This window comes from Alosa sapidissima, chromosome 1, assembly GCF_018492685.1.
Source record: "Alosa sapidissima isolate fAloSap1 chromosome 1, fAloSap1.pri, whole genome shotgun sequence".
Lineage (NCBI taxonomy): Eukaryota > Metazoa > Chordata > Actinopteri > Clupeiformes > Clupeidae > Alosa > Alosa sapidissima.
This window is the reverse complement of record NC_055957.1, coordinates 54,631,478-54,653,068: the sequence shown is the minus strand read 5'-3', so window position 1 is coordinate 54,653,068 and position 21,591 is coordinate 54,631,478. Positions and strand designations below refer to the sequence as shown.

Sequence of the window (21,591 nt, the reverse complement as noted above, 5' to 3'; positions counted from 1 at the left end):
TGGACGACTTCCTGTCGAGCTTCGCCGATTTCGTTTGGCTGTGACGGGAAACGCTTTCGAAAATCAAAAATCCTTCTGGTAACTTTTGTGAGGCTTGGTCCAAGGATAATGTACGTCAAGTTTCGTGACATTCAGACCAAATTTGTGACCTGTGAAAATTTAGCTTCGCGTTCTGTTCAATCCAATATGGCGGACGAATGACACGCCCACCTGACGTCATCTTCGCGAGCAACTTACATCGGTACTGACCGGACGTTTTAAAGTTGGAACTGTGTCTCTGTCTCAAAGGGTCTAGGCGCTAGGGCAGACAAAAAATTAGGGAGACGGGAAAAATAATAATAACTAGACTGCATTTCCGGCGGGAACTGCGAAAGTGTGCTTGCCCTGGTCCGGTCAGCAACGTGAGCAGACAGTGGCATACGCTATGCTGAACCTGGCCTGATCCAGGCATTGTAACGGTGCCTTTCAGTGTTGGAGCAGTGGCAATATCCCAAAAGCTCTAGGAGAGGGCTATTCAACTATTGGCTTGCGGGTTGAATGTGATTCGTTGGATTTTACCTTTGGCCTGCCTTCGAATTTAGCTTCTATGACTGAGATCAAATCAATAAAATAAAATGACAGCAGTGATTGGCTGCAAAAATAAATAATGTCACGTGTCTTGCGCCTCTCAAACTGGGCTATCAGGTAACCTACAGAGGAATTGAAATTATGAAATATGACCAAGGCATTAAAAAGCTACTTGTTTGTCAGGATACTTTTTCACTGATTTATTTTAAAAAAATATGAGCTATGAGTGTGAATGTTATATATTCCATCCCACAAATTATGTTTACTGGTTTATTTGACAAATAATCTATATGGATTTGCTCTATAAAGACCGTATGTCTGTTTGGGATTGTTTTGTGAGCCTGGGGTTGTTTTGAGAGCCTATTGATGTAGCCTATCTCAGAATAAAGGAATACTTCATATTACTCTAAACCACCGTCTGTAAATCAACTGTATACTACTGTCTACATTGCACTATATTTCTTGACCTGTCTCTGTATGTTTCATCACCTTTCTATACTTTGCCTCACATTGCAACACAGCTCAGATCTTTGGTTGCTATGAAGGCCAGTCGTTCTAAATGGATGGTTGCTATGGCCAAAGGCCAGTTCTATCTCTGCCGTTGTCAAGCGGGCATATAGTAGAATTCTGATTAACCTTATCTTATTTAAAACATCTCTATTTTACTTATCCCACTTCCATACAGTGGGTCCCATTAAGAAGTGGCCACTTCATTCGCGCTTACCGTGATTCACACAGCAGCATTAATAAATTAATCTGTCACCATATGCCTATGCTTACGTTTGCAAAGAAAACATTTTAATTTGATCCACATGAAACGTTACATTTCATGTACATGTTGACAATGAGTAGGCTAGTTTTGGTTGTTGGTGGTGTTATTGCATCCCTTAGTTATGCCTACAATGCAAGTTCCCTCGCGATTGGAAGCTCCTGTAGACAATAGTAGACGCATTTCAAAACATCGCGTTAGGAGTCCTTGCCACTTCTTTTAAGCCGCCACAGACGTAGGTGCTACTTTTAGGGCTAAAGTGCTTCGTGAATTACTGTTAGTAAAAAAAAAATAGCAGTCCTAAAGTTACACGTGACGAAGTTACGAGTGCAAGCATCTCATATCAAATGACCATGGCATTACGCTAAACAACATAAATCCCAATTAGCAACATAGCACTACATCTCCTCCTCCCTATAGCTAGCCACACAAGAAATTAATGATACTAAATCTCTGCTTAGCATGCTTCTCCGCTTAGCATTCTAATAACAGAAGGGGCACATTTATGTTGACCACTACAACATGACTCATTATGTCTGTAACGTTAACTGTATAAAACACTTACTTTCATAAAGGACGCACACCATTCAGCACATGGAAACCGATATTTTAGGTTCTTGGCCACAAACTCAAAACGTGTCTCTCTGACGCCCTGAATCTTTGCTCTGAAGGCTGTGTTGCTAAAGCAACATCAAATAAACGAAATGATAGTCTTTCAGTATTAAATGTGTACGTGTGATTCCGAATGGATGTGTGTGGTTTGCAATTAGAATAAACAAGAAATAACATTTCCAATAATTTCCCCATGATAAATTACATAATATTTGCACCTTCCTTACTTGGGAATCTCACACCGTATTTCAAGTAGGCTACACTAGTGAAATGTAATACAACGTTGCCACCTAGCGTTCAGATAGTTCTAGGCTATTTAACATTAACGTGACAGTGATTGTTTATTCTTTCGTCAACTCCATGCTTTTAGGAAAACAATCATAGTACCCTCTTCAATGAGCGATTACCAGCTCGTTTTTGTAACAGAGATAGCTGTTTATTATCCCTAGGTTTACAGAAACACCTATTCATATTAATACGTAGCCTATGGAGTGCTGCCGACCACTGTTCATTACGGCCCAGAATGCCTTGCATGTCTTTACAACAAAACAACACAGTAAAACCTAAATGCCCGTAAACATATGCATTTGCATACTTGTAACATTTTTAATAATACTCTCCCATCATGATATTTAACAATAATGAAAAATTTAATTTGAATACCGTCAATGTGAAAACAACTCTATTATGTAAGCTATATATAGCTACTGTTCTCCTTGCTATTTCAGTTCGTAATTCCATACTATCCCATGGCAGAGCAAGGATTTCATGATTGGGCAAGGTTGCCTGGAGACATTGTGTCTGCTCTGAGACATTGTGCATACATGGAAGGCATTGTGATAGAAGGTGAATGGTGAAAAGGTGAATGGTGTGAGTTACCAAATACCCGTGGGTGGTTTGCCAAATGATGGAAACTTTTGGAATATTTTTTTTTTTTTGCCTATGCACCCTCACACTGGAGTCCCCAGTTCATATACAAAATTTGGTATCGATATGTGACAGTGTTCCTGAGATATGGACGACTTCCTGTTTCGGAGCTTCGCCGCCGATTTCGTTTGGCTGTGACGGGCAAACGCTTTCGAAAATCAAAAATCCTTCCGCTAACATTTGTGTGGCTTGGTCCAAGGATAATGTACGTCAAGTTTCGTGGCGTTCGGACCAAATTTGTGACCTGTGAAAATTTAGTTTCGCTTTCTGTTCAATCCAATATGGCGGACGAACGGCACGCCCACCTGACGTCATCTTCGCGACCAACTTACACCGGTACTGACCGGACGTTTTAAAGTTGGAACGGTGTCTCTGTCTCAAAGGGCCTAGGCGCTAGGGCTGACAAAAAATTAGGGAGACGGGAAAAATAATAATAATAAAACTTAAGAAGAACAATAAGTGTGCTGCTTTGCAAGCACACTTAATTATTATATTGTTTTGTATTTGTTAAGCGTAACCATAACCATCATCATCATAATGTGGTATTTTCTTATGCACTTGAAACAAAGAATAAAAATACGTTTTTTTAAATGTAGTACCACTTTAAACACATCACACACTGAACAGCAAAGTAGCTTCCTGATTATGTGTAAAATGTTTACAGAGTATCCTGATGTAGTAGGTCCATGTTCTCACGTTAAGCTATGGTCCAGTATGTGTTCACTAAAAAACAAGTAACGTTATTTGTCGGGCTAATTAATAAATGGTCATACCGAGGTTGTCGACCTAGCAGGCTAGGTGACGTTTGTTGCCATTCGCACAAAACTAAGCAAGAGTTCACGTTAATGAAACTTAAAGGAGAATTCCGGTGTGATATTGACCTAAAGTGTATTGAAACATGATACCGAGTGTGAACGTATGTCTCATAGCCCATCTCGGCTTGTCCCCTGCACTCCAAAATCTGGCGCTAGTTAGCCGATGCTACCAACAGCTTTTTCAATAGTGGTGCTTCGGCATCGGGCTAGCCATGCAAATAAATCACTGTTTTACACCCATTTACGAGGCTCAATGTATCTCCACACTTCATTGGTAGACTTTCAGATATCCATGCATTTCCACTGAATTATTTTTGGAATCTGATCCCTTATCATACCTGTTCATTCTTACTCGTTGCTCGACTTATCGTGACTAAATTCAAGATGGCTGCAAACGCTAAACTTCGTGAAGATACTGTCTGTATAAATCGTCTTGTAAGTAAACTACCAGTGCTTTTTCAAAGTTCTCAATGTCTCGTTTTAAATGTCAGGGCCCTCGGATGTCTACCAATGAAGTGTGGAGATACATTGAGCCTCGTAAATGGGTGTAAAACAGTGATTTATTTGCATGGCTAGCCCGATGCCGAAGCACCACTATTGAAAAAGCTGTTGGTAGCATCGGCTAACTAGCGCCAGATTTTACTTTAGGTCAATATCACACCAGAATTCTCCTTTAACATCGCCTTCTCCCAGTGATGTAAGTGTATTCAAATGAAGTTGCAACAATGATGGCGGCAATCACTGGTTACGTTAAACCATTTGAAACAAGTAGGACTGTAAATGATGGTGACTATGGCTAACGTCACTTCGGATCAATATACCCAGGGGCACAGCTACCCATTTTTTGAGGGGTATGCAACAACAAATTGCCCCCCCCCCCCAAAAAAAAAAAAACATAATCAACTAAAGTAATTTGAACCAATTTGCCAATTTGAACTTGAAGTATTGTTAAATGGTGCATTGTCACTTTAAGAGAGTCTAAACGGTTCTCATAACGTCCTTTTGCCAGCTGTTGCTCACAAAGGATAAGGCTGATACAACTCTAGCCTTTGTTTGCCAAATTATCAGCACAATATTAAGCTATTAATATTAGGATTGTTAGGAAATGGAAACATGTAATGAGTTAGCATGACATTTCTGTTTGCAGTTTGCCATTAAAAGTTCAGTATGAGCATGGTAGCCACCTAGCTATTTTAATGGAATAGGTTATGTTTCAATCGGCATATGCTTAGCAAACACTAGTTAGTCTATTAACATGAATATTTGCAAGCCTCCAAGCACAGACGTCACACTATAAATCCTACCTGTTGCTTTTTACCATCCACTTACTACTGTCGCATCCCTTGACATGCCATCTCATTTTCCCTCTTTCTTTTTCTATGTTTAGCCCCCGAGAAACACGGTGCTGCGCCCCTATGCGCCACATATAGCGCATATCCACTTTTTGTGCCAGTGAATATACCAGAGCCCTTTTACTTTACCTATCAACTGGCTAATGCTAGCATGATTTAGCACGCTATAAGCTAATACACTTAGCATCTACGAAAGAACAGCACATATCTTTTTTTCACAAAGAATCTGTCACAATTAACAACGACGTCTCTTACAAACAACTACACAATGTATGACTATCAATATGTATTTAGTCAGACTGTGATAGGATATAGCCTAATGATAATAACAGCAACACTTATTTAGGTTAGATTATGTGTCGAAATCAGGTGTCGTTAAAATAAGGGAGCAATGACGTGGTCGTGTCTGCAGCCTAGACGGTAAAACATAATGGACAAAGTGTTGTGTCTGCAGCCAGCCAGCTGTCAATCATAGGTGTAAACACGGCCTTTTTAGATTTGTTAAAATAATATTAAAAAACATAATTTCAGCGAGAAAATAAAAATTGTGTGTATTGAAGCATCTTGAAAACTATTTTTTCGAATAAAAAGTTGTAGATACAAAAATAGGGGAGAAAAGTGACACGGAAAGTTGGCTACTTGGCCATTGAAATACATGGGGATGGGCGGAGTTACACATTGAACTGCAGCCAGCCACCAGGGGGCTCTGGACTAGCGCTCCCATCACTTCAAACAGACGGAACACTGTCCAGTTCTATATATACAGTCTATGGCTCAAACACCTTCATAGCCACTGAAGTGAGGGCAACTGGCCTGAAGTCGTTGAGCCCAGTTGTTTTTGTTGTCTTCGGGACCGAAATGATGGTAGATGATTTAAAACACTGTGGAACTACACACTGAAAACAGCTGGGGAAAGCTGATCTGGTCCTGCTGCTTTCCTGGCCTTCTGTTTTTTAAGAAGTTTGCACACCTCTGCCTCCTGGATGACAAAGGGAGGACAGGGGGAGGTGGGAGGAGAGGGGAAGACTGCCGGTGACTGATTGTCCTCAAACCGGGCATAAAATGCATTGAGTCTACCAGGAAGCTCAGGGTCCTCATCTGGTGGCGAAATAGGCCCTCTATTGAAAATGGTCTTCTCCTTCAGACTTTTCCAGACTGACCTGGGGTTGTTGGTGGCCAGTTGATGCTCCAGTTTTAATGCATAATCAGCTTTAGCTTTTCTGATAGCAGAACAAAGTTCATACTTGGCAGTCTTATACTCCCCCTTGTCTCCTTTCTTAAATGCATAACTTTTTTCCTGCAAAGTGCAGCAACCTCTTTGGTGAACCAGGGTTGATCATTGCCATATTATGTCTTGATGCATTTGGTCCCAATGCAGTCATCAACACAAAACCAGACGCATGACGTCACAGCCTCTGTGTACTCGTCTAGGCCGACACGTGTGTTTAAGGATGTCCCAGTTGGTGCTTTCAAAGCAGCCTTTCAGCATATCGATAGCATCTGTGGACCATACTTTCATACTGTAGTGAACCAGAATGTTATCTCCTCTTGTCGGACGTCACCTGTTGAGTGTAGTTTGGGAGCTCGTCAGAGAGATTGCAGTGGTTGAAGTCCCCCAGAACTATTACGGCAGAGTCTGGAAAACACTCACGCATCGAAGACTCATACATTCCCAGGAGGTGTATGCGGGAGAGCAAGTGTCATGTGATCACTAGTGGGTCACAACCTGATCTATAAAGAACATATATAATTTTCAGTGGTCACAACGTTGTCACACGCACGCCTAATGTTTATTTTGTGCAGCGAGAGTAGCCTACTTGGGATTTTCTGCGGCTACTTCTGTTCAAGTAGCATTGATGAGACAGTCACGTTTTTTCCTACACAGTATTATTTGTAGAGAAAACATTAGCCTTTGAGTATTTTAATAGTCAGTTGTAAACAAAGAACTATTCTCATGTAGCTCTTTTGTAAATGGACTGAAGTTCGCTCTAAATATCTACGTTTACTGATTATGCTAACCGTTAGTTTCTATTTTGTAACTTGGAATGCAAGCCTACATGATTGCTCTTAAACAAAACATCGAAGGAAATAACTGAGATGTACTCTGTTGGTCTGCTTAGTTTTACAGTGAATCCTATGTAAAGGTTTGAAAGGAACTTCAGCTTCAGACTTTCTCTTGGGAAACTGTTAGGCCTATTCATCTTCTCTAATGTAGCTGGCTAGACCATGTCATTGCCACACACACAAGTGGGGGCAGAATTGGAAATGTGTCATAGAGTGACAATGCATTGGTTGATTTGGTTAAAAAGTCACAGGTTAGGTTATTAGTTATTACTGTAATGATGCTATTCATAAATAATGAGCTGTAAAGTAAGTCAGACTTTAACAAAACATTTTTTTTAAAGGATATCGACTAATTATCGTTATCGTCAAAATCACAAAAAATATCGAGATATTATTTTTGTCCATATCGCCCACCCCTAGTTCTCAAGATTTAGAGACGCGATGCTCTGGGTTGCCAGTTGTAATGAAGACATAGCTTACATTAGTTGACCTGCAGCTGCTTTAACATTTCTCCAACCATGGCCCAGCTACACATTACAGAAACAGTGAAAACAAAAAATCTCTCTCTCACCAACGTAACATATTTAGCTGAAGTTAGCGATGCAGATGAAGTTTAGCCTACCTGTCGAGGAGAAATATGACCAGCTCTGCGTCAGATATTCTTCATTTGATGAAGACATCAGCATCTCAGGAAGGCTACGCCGATGTCCACTTAATTGGTTTCTTGTTTTATCGAACAATATTTTGGTAATTTTGGTGGCGATAACGCCACCTCCTTCGACTGCCTTTCGTAGGCTACTCATGACTACAACTGACAGCTGTTAACAGTGGCCTTTACTAATCTAGCAACCCAAATAAGAGAAAGCGCCGGCCCATTATTAATACGCTATTCTAGAATTAAATTGCTCCGCCCGATTCCACCCGTAACTCATTTTTTACGGGTTTTACAGGTTTATACGGGTTATAGTCAGTGGTGGAATGTATCGAAGTACAAATACTTCGTTACTGTACTTAAGTAAATTAAGCACGCATTTGTACTTTACTTAAGTATAATCTATATTGCATACTTTTGACTTTTACTTCGTTACATTTTGCAGCAATTATCTGTACTTTTACTCCACTACATTTCTACAACACCATCGTTACTTTTTACGTTAGGCTACATTTTATGATCAGTTTTTTTGTCTCTGACAAACACGTTTGTTTTACCAGGGGGCTGGGTTGAGATTTTAGAGCGATACGTGCCCCGCTTCTAAAGCTTTGAAACATAGGCTTCTAGTCTAGACCAGGCAAAGCGTGAACTGGTAGCCATCTGCATTCGGTAGGCTATATTCACCACACCCATGGCTACACTGGGCATGCAAATGTGTTCTGTGCCCCGAGCATATGCTTGCCTTTCTCTGTCTATTATCTGCAGCGTTAGGGCCTCCTCCCCGATGAGATTGCTAGTCCACGGAGAAGCGAAGTTACAGGCTATGCTCATGCGTCTGTCACATGTCTGATCATTTGCGGCACAAATGAATAGTAGACTATTATAGAACCGCTGGCCGAAAAAAACTAAACATTTTCCAGATTAGGAAATAATTCGTAACTGTGTAATCAAATAAAGAGGCATAGCCTAAAATTGGGGGTAGTAATGTGAGCGCTCGTTCAATGTCTATGCACGTCTGTGCAAGTGAAACTGAACCTTATCATAAAGACACCTTTCTCAACAACTTTTCTGTTCAATCGGGACCAGCAGAATTGGCATTAGGATCCATCGGACTTTTCCCTTGTCCACCGCGTTAAACTTCAGCCTCTCGTGTTTTGCTGAATGGTATTAAATTAACTCAGCAGATCACCCTAGTACAGGGGTGGGCAAACTGCGGCGCGCGGGCCGTAACCGGCCCGCCAAGCACTTTCATCCGGCCCGCCGAGCATTTCATTTGGTTATCAGGCTGCTCGCTATTTTTTTCCTGCGATAGAGGCGACGTTGGTTAGCTTTACTGCAAACTGCTTTTCACCCCCCTTAGAGAACGTTTACAATGTCAAAACATCATGTTAAATAGAGATAACATCATGTTAAACGAAGTTAACTCTTAGTTATCTCCTTTGCAGCAGATCTAACGTGAACATTATGCGATCCATTTAATTGGGAACGCGTCTGCACTCACGGGAGGGGGAGAGAGCCACAGGTTCCAGCTGGCTTGTCATTGTTGATAATTGATGTCCTTTTTATAAGAAACTTTTAAAAGGAAATCATGAAGGCAACAGTAGTTCCCTCTACTGACCATTTAAAAACTGTGAGAGGGCCATGCGCGCGGGAACCTATTTTTGATCAGGGGTGCTGAATAACAAAAATAATGGATGTCCGGCGATTTTTCCCCTCCTGGACATGTTTCGGATTTTGACTGCTAAATACGTCATTTTAGCGCGGTGTGCGGGTGATAGAGAGAAGTTTTAGAAAAGTCCTGGGCAGCCACAAATTCCAATGTTCCGCGACAGCAATCCAAAGCCACCTCGCCCACCCTAACCCCACAGAAGCGCACTTGACATCATTAGCCTATTTCAGTATAGCTAAGGAAAATTACTTTTCTGATCGTCAAAACCACACCAGAGATGTTTGGCTTTAAATATAGGCTAATAATCAGGCTGCAATGATCTCGCAAATAATTTCTGAATAGCCTAAAGTGTGTCGTCTCCACAGCAAGTGTCCTAATAATTTCTATCTTAGCGACTAGGATAGTGAATTGATTTCACTAGCTATACATGTATTAATTTGGCAAAACTGTAAAACACAATTAAAGTTTCTTTCAGCTTATCCATGCTTTTTTGAACGTGTAAATCGCATAGAATATGTAGACCTATATCAACCGTACATCACATAGGCCTAGCTGAAACCATGCTACGGTCAATAACTGACTCACGTTTACGGTTGATCTCTATAACTGTTCATTTTTAGTAGCCTATATTCAAACCTATCCATAACCCTTTTTTGTTATTTGACTCATCATTTCACATACAAAAATATAAATGTCAGACAGCGAATTAGTAATTATTTAAACATGTAGCCTATATAATATTTTTTAAAAATCTATCTCCTGCCAGCAGGGAGTGCTGCAGCACCCTCAGCATCCCCCTTCCCGCGCCCTTGGAGAGGGCCCAGCCGTAGATACAGCACTAACCATAGCGGAGCAGGCAGAAGATCATTGAGAAATAAACGTGAATTAAAGCGACTGTGCACAATTTATACATTTGTTAAACAACATAAAATTAGCAGCATTTTTAAGCAATTCATATTTTAAAAGAAGTACTTTTCATACTAAATGATAGGCTATTTTTCTTATTTTTTTTTTATGTGTGTGTAGTGGGGGGGGGGGCTGTTGTGCGGCCGGCCTGCCAATTTTCAAAACCCAATGTGGCCCTTGAGCCAAAAAGTTTGCCCACCCCTGCCCTAGTAGATAGCCTACAATTCTGGAGAATGTAATTCTGGTTAAGTCAGAATGTAAACTGGGCCACAGATGGTAAGCACAATTACATTAGCTTAAAACTATCTAGCCTAGTATAACCTAAAACTAGCTTAATTGAAATGTCACAGCCCATATTCTTTTTTTAATTAGAATATAGATATTAAGAGAATAAATCATTATGCAAATACTTTTACTTTTAATCCATTTAAAAACAGGCACTTTTTACTTTTACTTAAGTAGGGTTATCATTGTGGTACTTTTACTTTTACTAAAGTAAATATTTCTTTGATTATTTGTACTTTTACTTAAGTACTGAGTTTCAGTACTTCCTCCACCACTGGTTATAGTAATGTTGTCAAATAAGCCATTACTTCAATTCATCGTGTTTCCTTACTCTCTGACGACATATGGTGATCATTTTTGGAATGGTTTGGAATACATTTTCTATGCATTTCCTACATACTGGTCCTTTAAAGTAGGCTACTTGGCAATGGCATGGACTCACGCAAGCTGTCAAACACGGTCACTAACCTATGTGGTGCACTAGTGTTGCATGGTGCACCAATACTAGAAAAGTATCGCAATACCCTGAAATTAAAAATGACAAACACCTAATTTTATTAATATCGATACTTTTAAGAATGACCGTGACGTTTTAAGAATAACCGTGACGTTCTTTTGAAGTAACATGCCCGTGCGTAAGGTATGCTTCTAGTGCCTCCTCCCGTAGCCTGTGCGTCTTTTCTCCCCACTCACGTACGCACGGCTGTCGTGCCATAAACAGCGAGGCATGGCTGCTAGTTTAAGTGATAACATTTTTAACTACTAGTAATTATGCAGATTATAAAATACTATACATTCTTAACAAAATATACACTTTATATGAATTCCAAAATATATGAAATATGACATAAGCAATCATTTTCCGTGTGTAGTTTGTGTGTGTGTGTGTGTGTGTGGAGAGTCAAGCAGAATGTAGGATGGCCACTGGTATGCTCACTATATTCAATATTAATGATGACGTCAAGGTGGTAGGGGCCCTCAAATCAAATACATTTTTAAAGTAAGTATCGAAGAAGTATCGAAATCACAATTCTTGACTTGGTATCGGTATTGAAACAATAATTTTGGTATTGTGATAACACTATGGTGCGCCCCTCTGCTTTAGGCTTATATGTTGAAATGTTTATGTTAGAATGTGGTGCTATCAGAGCAGAGCAAGATGTTACAGATGGTACGTGACGTGAAGTGATGCCTCGTATTAAAAAAAAAAAGAGATTTAAGTGCCATCGAAATGAGGCACCGAAATCCACGTTGTTATTTGAGGTCATTACTACTGCTTGCCTCGGCGCCGGTTATATATTAGAACCGGGTTTCGGTGTCCACCCCTAACCGTTTCCCATAGGATTTCTGCATGCCTTAAGGATATTGCAGTCTTGATGAAATATCGGCACCTTCAGCTTAGGCCTAGTCCACACGTACCAAACCGACCTTTTTTCCCTCCGTCTTCCCTGGAACCGTATCAAGAATATTTGCGTCCAAACGGATCCATCTCAACACGACTCAACACATTACTTCATATCCCAGGCCTATAGGTGGCACTGTTTGTTACAGATATTGACCAACGCTTGCGTGCAGTGTAGGCCATACAACAGACAGAGTAGGCTACGACAAAACTGGCTAGTGCGAGGAAACCAGAATTGTTTGTGTGGACTTATAGCCTAGTGAACTGTCAACTGTAGTCAACTGTAAAACTAATAAACTTAATTTTTACAGTTTGTGAAGGGTGTAGTCCCGTCCTTTATTTGGCTAACGCAGGTAAAAATAATCTCCTTTACTTTCTTTAGTTGTAGGATAGTCCGCGATTCACATTAGTTTTGGTTATCACCGCAAGTGCAAAGGCTAGACGTACCCAAGTTCTAGGCTGTTCTGTCGCCACATTTATAATATTGCTATAATACCTTTGTTAGCAACAGTCGATACTTTTGCTTGCATCAAATTGCGCATTCGCATTTAGTGCGCATCTATAGGCTTAACATGAGTTCTAAGCGTCTTTGTATGCTCATATCTGACTATGAATGCATTTATTTATGTTGTAAGACATATAAAATAAATGAATGACACCGGCACTACGCACAAATTAATGTAACCTTACACCGCACTTCCCTAATAACTTAAGTTCTCTCGCGTCACTGACAGTAGCTAGAATGCATAAAAAAACACCGGGAAAAACAGTGTTCAGTCCACCAAGTCATAAGCTATTGGCGCTGCGCAGCACCAGTTGTGATATTTATCCTATGGAGTGTAATCGTAGGTAATGTCATGTATGAAAACTAGTATTGTTAGGCAATACTATAAGTGCAAGTCCAGGGCAGCTGAGGTGTGGCGATGACATCATCGATACGCAAGTAGGATGTGCGGTTTCGCTGTCCAAACGAATTCAAAGGGGCTACGGTTTCAGATTTTTCCACTCTGGGACCAGGTTTCAAAAAAAGTGCGGTTTCGGGCAGTGCGTTTACAGGATTCGTTTGGACGCTCAGCCAAGACGAAGCAAAACCTCTGCGTTTAACCCAAAAAGTGTCTCCGTGTGGACGGGCTCTTAATCTCTCAAAAATGGAGCTTTTAGTGTTTCCAGCTAAAACAGCTATTCCCCAACAAATCTACCACCACGTGGCACCCACAGGCCGCGAGTGTCCTAAAACCACAGAGGGCTGTTTTACTGACTACAGTAGCATGAGTTTTAACATGTCGGCTAAACTCATAAGGTATTACGTATTTAAATGAGCTTCATTGTCTTAATTACATTACATTACATTACATTACATTTGGCTGACGCTTTTTTAACCAAAGCGACTAACAACATGGTAAACAGTAAGTTTTAGAACAATTCTCACAATTTTAGGACAGTTTAAAAAAAAACACATTAGAGTACAGTAAGAATAAGTGTGTCGGTGAGTGCTGTATTTTAACAGTTACTTGTCAGTTTAACGGCTGGTGAGTGCTAGGATCAGTAAGACTTGTTGTAAGTGTTGCTATGAGAGTAGATGTTCTCTAAAGAGCTGGGTCTTCAGGAGTTTTTTGAAAGTGGAAAAGGATGTCCCTGCCCTTGTAGGAACTGGCAGTGTGTTCCACCAACGAGGAACAACAGATGAGAAAAGTTTGGATTGGCTTGAGCGTACCGGTGGTAGAGCTAGACGTCGTTCGTCAGAGGAGCGCAGCGGTCTGGAGGTAGTGTAAGTCTGTATGAGGGCATTCAAGTAGGTGGGAGCAGAACCGGAGACTACTTTGTAGGCAAGCGTTAGAGACTTGAATTTGATGCGGGCCGCCATAGGTAGCCAGTGTAGCTGGATGAGCAGCGGGGTAACATGTGCCCTTTTGGGTTGGTTGTAGACCAGGCGCGCCGCCGCGTTCTGGATCATCTGAAGTGGTTTCACTGCGCAGGCTGGGAGACCTGTCAGGAGGGCATTGCAGTAGTCGAGTCGTGAGATGACTATTGCCTGAACCAGAAGTTGGGTAGCATTCTTGAGTCAAGTAAGTCCTGATTTTCTGTATGTTGTAGAGTGCGAAACGGCATGACCGGGCGACTGAGGCAACATGATCTGAGAAGTTTAGTTGGTTGTCGAGAACAACTCCTAGATTTCTTGCAGTCCTGGTCGGTGAAACAGACAGGGAGTCAAATTTGATGTTGATGTCGTGGTGTATGGTAGGTTTAGCTGGGATGACCAGCAGTTCAGTCTTTGAGAGGTTCAGCTGGAGGTGGTGTGCCTTCATCCATGTAGCTATGTCTGAAAGGCAATCTGAGATCCGTGCTGAAACCAGGGGGTCGTCAGGTGGAAAGGACAGATAGAGTTGTGTGTCGTCTGCATAGCAGTGGTATGAGAAGCCGTGCGAACGGATAATCTGTCCCAAGGAGGTGGTGTAGATAGCAAAGAGGAGGGGGCCCAGCACTGAGCCCTGGGGGACCCCTGTGGCGAGATGGTGAGGTGCAGATAGCTGACCAAGCCATGATACGTTAAACGAGCGTCCTGTGAGGTAGGATTCAAACCAGGAGAGAGCAGCTCCGGAGATTCCCATGTCAGCGAGTATAGAGAGAAGGATACGGTGATTAACCGTGTCAAAGGCAGCCGATAAGTCAAGCAGAATGAGTACTGATGATCGAGCGGTCGCCCTGGCTTCTTTTAAGGCTTCTGTTACAGACAGCAGAGCCGTTTCGGTAGAGTGGCCGCTTTTGAACCCAGACTGATTTGGATCCAGAAGGTTGTTCTGTGAAAGGAAGTCAGAGACCTGTTTGGAGACTGCTCGTTCAATGCCTTTGGATAGGAAAGGCAGTAGTGAGACAGGGCGGTAGTTCTCGACTTGAGTAGGGTTGAGAGAAGCTTTCTTAAGTAACGGTGTTACCCGGGCCATTTTGAACGCTGTTGGAAATGTGCCGGAGGTTAGCGAGGCATTGATCACATGTGTGATAGCTGGAGCGATGGTCGGGCTGATGGACTGAAGTAGGCTCGTAGGTATAGGGTCCAGCGAGCATGTGGTAGGACGGCTGCATGTCAGGAGTCTGGACACTTCACTCTCGGAGAGAGGCGTGAATGCTGAAAAAGATGTTCCAGCAGTCCCTAGAGGTTGTAGGAGTGCAGTGTTTCCCCTACAGTGTATTTAACAGCGGCGCAGCGCCGCCGCTGGATTTTCAGCGCCGCTGCAACATAATATCACGAGATTCACTTAACACACTGTAAAAGCACAACGGCCTACGTCATCTCGAAATTGTTTTCTGAAAGTCTTGAGTAAGTTAAGTGCATCAAATCCGCACTTAGCCTCTCATTATTCAGGACATATATGCGGCATGATGTGTCAGGTGATTACAAGCCCAAAGACAAGTCTGCAGCCCATATGGCTAGCCTACGTTCTGAACACGGTTACATTGTTTAGCTATCCGACTGATGGGGTCTTGCTCCGCCACAGTGTAGCCTATGGTGTCATCGTTCACTTGTAGGTTACACAATAAATAGCCTACTTATAGGCCTGGTGACAATAAAAAATGATATTAGTTATATTTCATCACGAAGCTGTTTGTATGCCGTGAATTCGCTTGTAGCCTATGCCATATGTTAAGCTTGAGCAATTCCTCTGATCCAAAGCCTGCTTTGACACATTGACACTAATGTGAAACATGCATCCTCCTCTCCTAGCCTACATCAAATAAAAGAAACCAATTCATGATTACCGAAATGAATTTAACATGGGGGGAAAAAGGAAAAAAAGTTTGTTGCGATTTAGCCTACTGTTGTGATGTGGTTCTTTCTGCTGATTGGATTTACGTCCGGTGTCGTCAACTCTGAGAACTCTTGCTCCGGCTGACAATTTTATCCAGAGAGCTGATTTCCCAAAGATGAGCCTCCATCAACATTCAACGACAAATTATTAAAACGTAAGTAATGCAATAGAGTAAACCAATGTGCTACAAGGTGTATGGTCTTAACGTTAATTGTAGCCTAGACTTGTAACGTTAGCGTAGGGCTACATGTAATGTTTGCATGGGAAAGCTAGGCGAACACAGTCTAGGCCTGTTTAAACTTTCAGATAGTTAAAGGAAATATGAGCATATGTTGGCATATACGTATAGCCTAAATTCTGTCCACTTAGCTATAATAGGCTATCACAAACAGACCTTTTCTACGTTTGCGGCATTAGACATAGGAGCCTACATTCTCTTATCAGAAAGACGTGTTCTCATAACTTCAGCGTTCTCTTGACGGTGAGACGAACGGTCGCACTTCAATCAAGTAGCCTAGGTCCTTTTCGAGTTAATTGTGAGTGAGTTGTATGGTAACTGTGGGAGTGATGTAGAAGAAAAGTGAGTATTTACTTTTTTATACGTGGGTTTGTTGTTTTGGGACTGAGAAATAGACTACAAGGAGAGCATCTGGCTACGTGCATGCGTGTCAGCATTAATGGCCCCCCAACAATTCAATTCAATTACCAAAGAGCCTTAGAGATGTTCTTTGAAAAGCCCAGAAAAAATAAGTGCTCGCAGATTGGGTGTGGCCTTTGCCATTAAGACAAATTTAAATAAATTGTAAATAATCTTTTTCTGGGTTGTGCCATTTCATTTTTCTTCTATCATTTTTAACCAATAATGTAAAAGAAAGCTGAAAATGTCCACAAAAGAAACACGAAGGTATGATATAAAAAAAATAAATAATTTTTTTTTTTTTTTTTTTAAATGCGCAACACCCCCCCCCCCCCCCCCCCCCCAAGTAATAGCACCGCTGCTGGAAAAATTTCTAGGGGAAACACTGGAGTGCGGTATCTGAGTCAGATGCGTTGAGTGGGCATGTAGAGAATTGACTGCTGATTGCCGCCACTTTGTTTGTAAAAAATGAGGCGAGGGTATCTGCAGTAAGGCTGGATGGAGGAGGAGGCAGCTGAGGGTTGAGTAGCGATTTGAAGGTTGAGAAAAGTTTTCGAGTGTCTGTAGCACTGTTGATTTTGTCATTGTAGAAAGCAGTCTTAGCAGCAGTGATGCTGGCTGAAAAGGAGGTCAGGAGTGTCTGGTAGTTTTTGAGGTCGTCAGCTAGTCTTAAGATATTAAATTGTAGAGAACAGGTATAACCATTTTATGGGATGCACCCCACCCACTTCCATTGAATTAGGCTAACAGTGGGACGTGTTTGACTAGGTTATTGCACACACAGAGAAGAAAAGGGCATGTACTAATTCTAGGATAGATAGCAAAATACCTAATTTTCCAGAAGGCAGCATATGTTTCTTTAAGAGACTTGACAGACGCTAGCATCCATGGGTTTTAGGCTCCTTGCTAGCATGCAAGCCTGTAGGGGGCAAATTATAACAGTTTTTGACTCTTTGTTTAAAGCCATAAATTCTGACACTACTTCTTTAACCTGTTGAGGAGTGAATTCTTTAAGACAATGCTGTTCCCACTGATCTATAAAGAACAATCTGTTCTTTATAGATCAGTGGCTGCTCCCCAGCGAGTGAATTATTTTCCTGGCTCCTTCTAGAATTCTACGCAAATTCAGTTTCTGTGTTCTTAAAATTGTTTAATGGCAGAAAAGTCCCTGAGGGTAATTGTTGCATCATGGTAGGTATAGAACTTTTTTCAAAAACGTTCTAATCACATATTTGTGATCGTACTCCCAGGGGCCCAGCTGCATCTAATCACATATTTGTGATAGTACTCCCAGGGGCCCAGCTGCGTCTGATCACATATTTGTGACCGTACTCCTCAACCGGTTAAAATCCAACATGCCTGCCATTTTAGTTATGCATGATTGTCACATTATGTATTTCATAATGCTGAAAGATGCTAGACACTTCATATTATGTGTTAAGAGCAGCACAGCATTATAAATGTTGAATAAATGGCATATTTTGGTGCCCATATTTGAAATCAAGATAGTGGTGACTAGGGCACGCTACAGTAGGAGTCCATTTCCATTTTTAATCACAAGGGGTAACTGCCAAGTTTTGTGCTTTCTGCAAAAACTGAAAGATTCTGGTAAAAACTCTGGCCTGAGCCAAAGTGAATGTGTCTGGTTTTAACCAGGCTACATTTCAAAATCTTTTTCAATGTATTTATTTTACAATAGAGGGGTTGCTACACGACAACAAAGATTTCTGAAAACAGTGTCCATATGGAAATGCGAAACTGAGTGAACATGCCTTTTTCTTGTATAACCTGCATGCAAGCCTACAACTGAATAACATTAATTGTCAAAGCCATGCTTCATGCTACATTCCTTGTGTTTGCTGTGTTGTGTTAATGACAGGCAAAAAAATGCAGCAAAAATTCTGTTTTCACCACTGTTGTGTGCATGGCCCCTGATAAAGTAGGATCATTTTGTGACATCTTTAATTATATGTAGCCCTCTATCTTTCATTGTAAGTAAAAGATGATTAAATAATTAAATCAGTAAAATACATCAAGATATTTTTTGGAATAATAAATTAAAAGATTTTTCAATGTGTTTATTTTTCATGATTTATTGACACATATCATAAAGGATAGAACGATTTGTTGAAGTACATTGAAAAATAGATTGTTTAGGTGTGTTTTGTTTGGTTAAAATATAAAGTCGGTCGTTTTGGACAAAAGCGTCTGCTAAGAAATTTAAATATAAAATATAAACAAATGCAATATCATGAACAATTCAGTTCAGTAGATAATGACTGCTGTCAACAACACCAAAACCCTGAAAGCATACATGTTTTCAGGCCCAAACCACTGCAATTATTTTAATAAGTAAATACTACTGTAGGGCTGTTAAAATAACACGTTAATTTCTATTAATTAATTACAGAAAGAATAACACGTTGATATTAACGCTGATTAATTGCATTTCATAGTGACATTTGACCCAGTGCAGTCTGGCTATAGTGACTGAGGGAGGCAGACAAGGAAGCACTGCTTGGTCCTGGGAATGAAACATTTAACCTACGTTTAAAAAAAATGCCCAGACCACTCCTGTTGACAGCATCATTCTCTACTATTTCTACAGTAAATAATTTCTGTTGCCAACCATAGGAGTTTGTAAAGTCTGAAGTATCAGCTCAATGCAAAGCAATCCGGAGGTAAGAGTTAGCACACCTCTTGATGATAATAATACTAGCCGCCAGCATTGTCAAAATTAATTTTGCAAACATGTTTACTTAGCCTACCCTATGACCAACCGACTAACTAACTAACTAACCGACGAGTCCTTACTAAATCAACATTTGTTCCACACTGAATAAAAATCTACAACATGTCTGAATGGCCAAAAAAAGGACAAATTATGGGGGGTATACCACACATTACCTTGGTGTTAGGGTACTGCACATGTCATTTACAGTGAGTGGAAACTTCAGTCATTTGCATTTATCCTGCTAAAAATCTGACACCAGGCACTACGCTGATGCCTGCGCCAAAGGGAAAATTGTAATAAAAATGATAAAGTAAAATAAAAGAGACGTTGAACTTTTATAATGGTGGTTTGGCTTTTCATTCATTGGTTTGGCTTTTCACTGCCTAAATTGTTTTTAAAATATGTTTTTTAGCAAAAATGGATGCATGTGATTAATTTATATTAGCCTAATTAATCACAGAGTATCTAATTAATTAGACTATTTTTTAATCGCTTGACAGCCCTAGTAAATACTAAAGTATACTCTGATACTCTTTCTCCTTAATTGTTCTGTTCTTACAACAGGGTTATTTTGGTTTAAGAGATGATAAAGGATCAAATGTAAATAATTTCCCAGCTACTCACACTGTATTATTTCACACACTGGACTTCAAAGTGACATTAATGACTCATTGGATCGAAATAAATGAAGTCTTGCCCATACATTATGGACTTGCCTTTCCTGTAGGCCAACATACAATTGCTTGTAGCATATGCCCATTATGTTTGTGCAGGCCTGCAATTTCAATGACTAGAAGTTACATTTATGTACAAACTATGAAATGCATTTTTTTATGATTAGGCTACCAAATGCATGCCTATCACAACCGATGATAATGCGACTGCTAAATTAGGGCAGCACTGGCACCTTATATCCAGTTTGGGCACTAGTCGTTGCATGAGATAACATGATTAATGAGCACAGTGGCCTACTTAACACTGAAACACTCTTAGCCATTTAAGACATAGCTAGGTGTAGACAATGGCCCTGGTCTACAAACAATGGTGCGAAACTGCATGGATACAGAGTCGGTTCACACCTACCCAATAGTAGAAGCCTGTGGGTCTGTTTATATTCCCGTTTGAGCTCTTTCAAGGCCTTGTCAATGGTCTTGCTGACTTTCTTAGCCTCCTTCTCGGCCTCCTTCTCCTCCACCAACAACTTATCCCAATGTTTCTGCTTAAGAGGGGCATTCTTTTGCAGCAATTGCAATCGTCTACGGTCCTTTCCCGATCCCTTACCACCTCCATTCTGTATTAATGAACCACCCGTATTCAAGTCTCCAGAGCAAGCGTCTCCACACAGCTGTTTGCCGGTGTCCCAGGGGTGTGTTTGGCTTGTGCGAAGCGGTGCATTCTCGCAGTATCCACCGGCGTCCTCTTGAGGAGGTCCCCCAGTACGCGAAGGAGCAGAATCTGGAGGCTGATCGGAATCCGAGGTAGCGTTTGAAATAGAAGCACTTAAATCTCCAAATAGTCGGGGGCGAAGACTGTAGCACAGCCCCATGATCTCACCCACCTGTGTTTGTTAAAATAGACAAAAACAATATAGCACAATATCCTTACTCTTTAACTCCCCTCAACGTGCCATTGTTAAGCTGCTGCCCCAAATATGGGATATGTGTAGAATAAAACCAGTCTAAGTGTGGCTCAAACATTATTTGTCTTTTTCATTTTCACCACTCTGCCTACGCTTTTTAGTTACTGGATCACCTGATCTCTTTGCGGACACTGCAGGTCCACGTTACCGTATGTAATCTAATAGCTTACACTCAAAATCACGAGTTGAAGTAAGGCCACTTTTAAAGGTGACAAGAAGCGACTTTAAATGCGACTAGCCTATATCTCGACTAATTACAGTTATCAGGTTTACTTTACATAATTTAATACTATAGGTCGACACTGATCAGCCTATAACATTCAAAGTAGCCTAGGTCTAAGTCTGTGATGAATATCTCAACAGTTAAGAGTTACACACTGCTCTCCAGCATAATCTTTGCTTTAGGCCTAAAGGCTTATAGTGCATGGAAATGCACTGTTCTGTTAGTCGAAGTCTTCTTCTTCGTCTTCTTTTTATTACAGTGCATGAAAATGCACTGTTCTGTTATCTGAAGTCTTCTTAATACAGTGCATGAAAATGTACTGTTCCGGGTCCGTGTATGATATTCAATTGAGAATCAAAACGAAAAAAATAAAAAATGACTTGTTATTTCATCATTTGTTTATGAATGTGATACAAACAAACAAATAACACGTTGTTTTCCAGGCTTTTGATTTCATGGTCAGATCAAAAGTATAACGTTTAAAAAATGGCTTCAGGGCCGAAACTGATTTTGATATTTATTTGTTCCGATT

At 40.8% G+C, this 21,591-nt stretch overlaps 1 protein-coding gene across 1 annotated transcript in view; it reads right to left on the bottom strand.

The window, feature by feature from the left end:
- Window positions 1-20,945, bottom strand: part of LOC121723629 (guanine nucleotide-binding protein G(olf) subunit alpha) — a 178,815-nt gene extending 157,870 nt beyond the window's left edge. The window contains exon 1 of the mRNA XM_042109491.1: window positions 20,281-20,945. Within this exon, the coding sequence (XP_041965425.1) occupies window positions 20,281-20,743 (463 nt within the window). The 5' untranslated portion in view covers window positions 20,744-20,945. The remainder of the gene's footprint in view (window positions 1-20,280) is intronic.
- Between the last annotated feature and the right edge of the window lie 646 nt (window positions 20,946-21,591).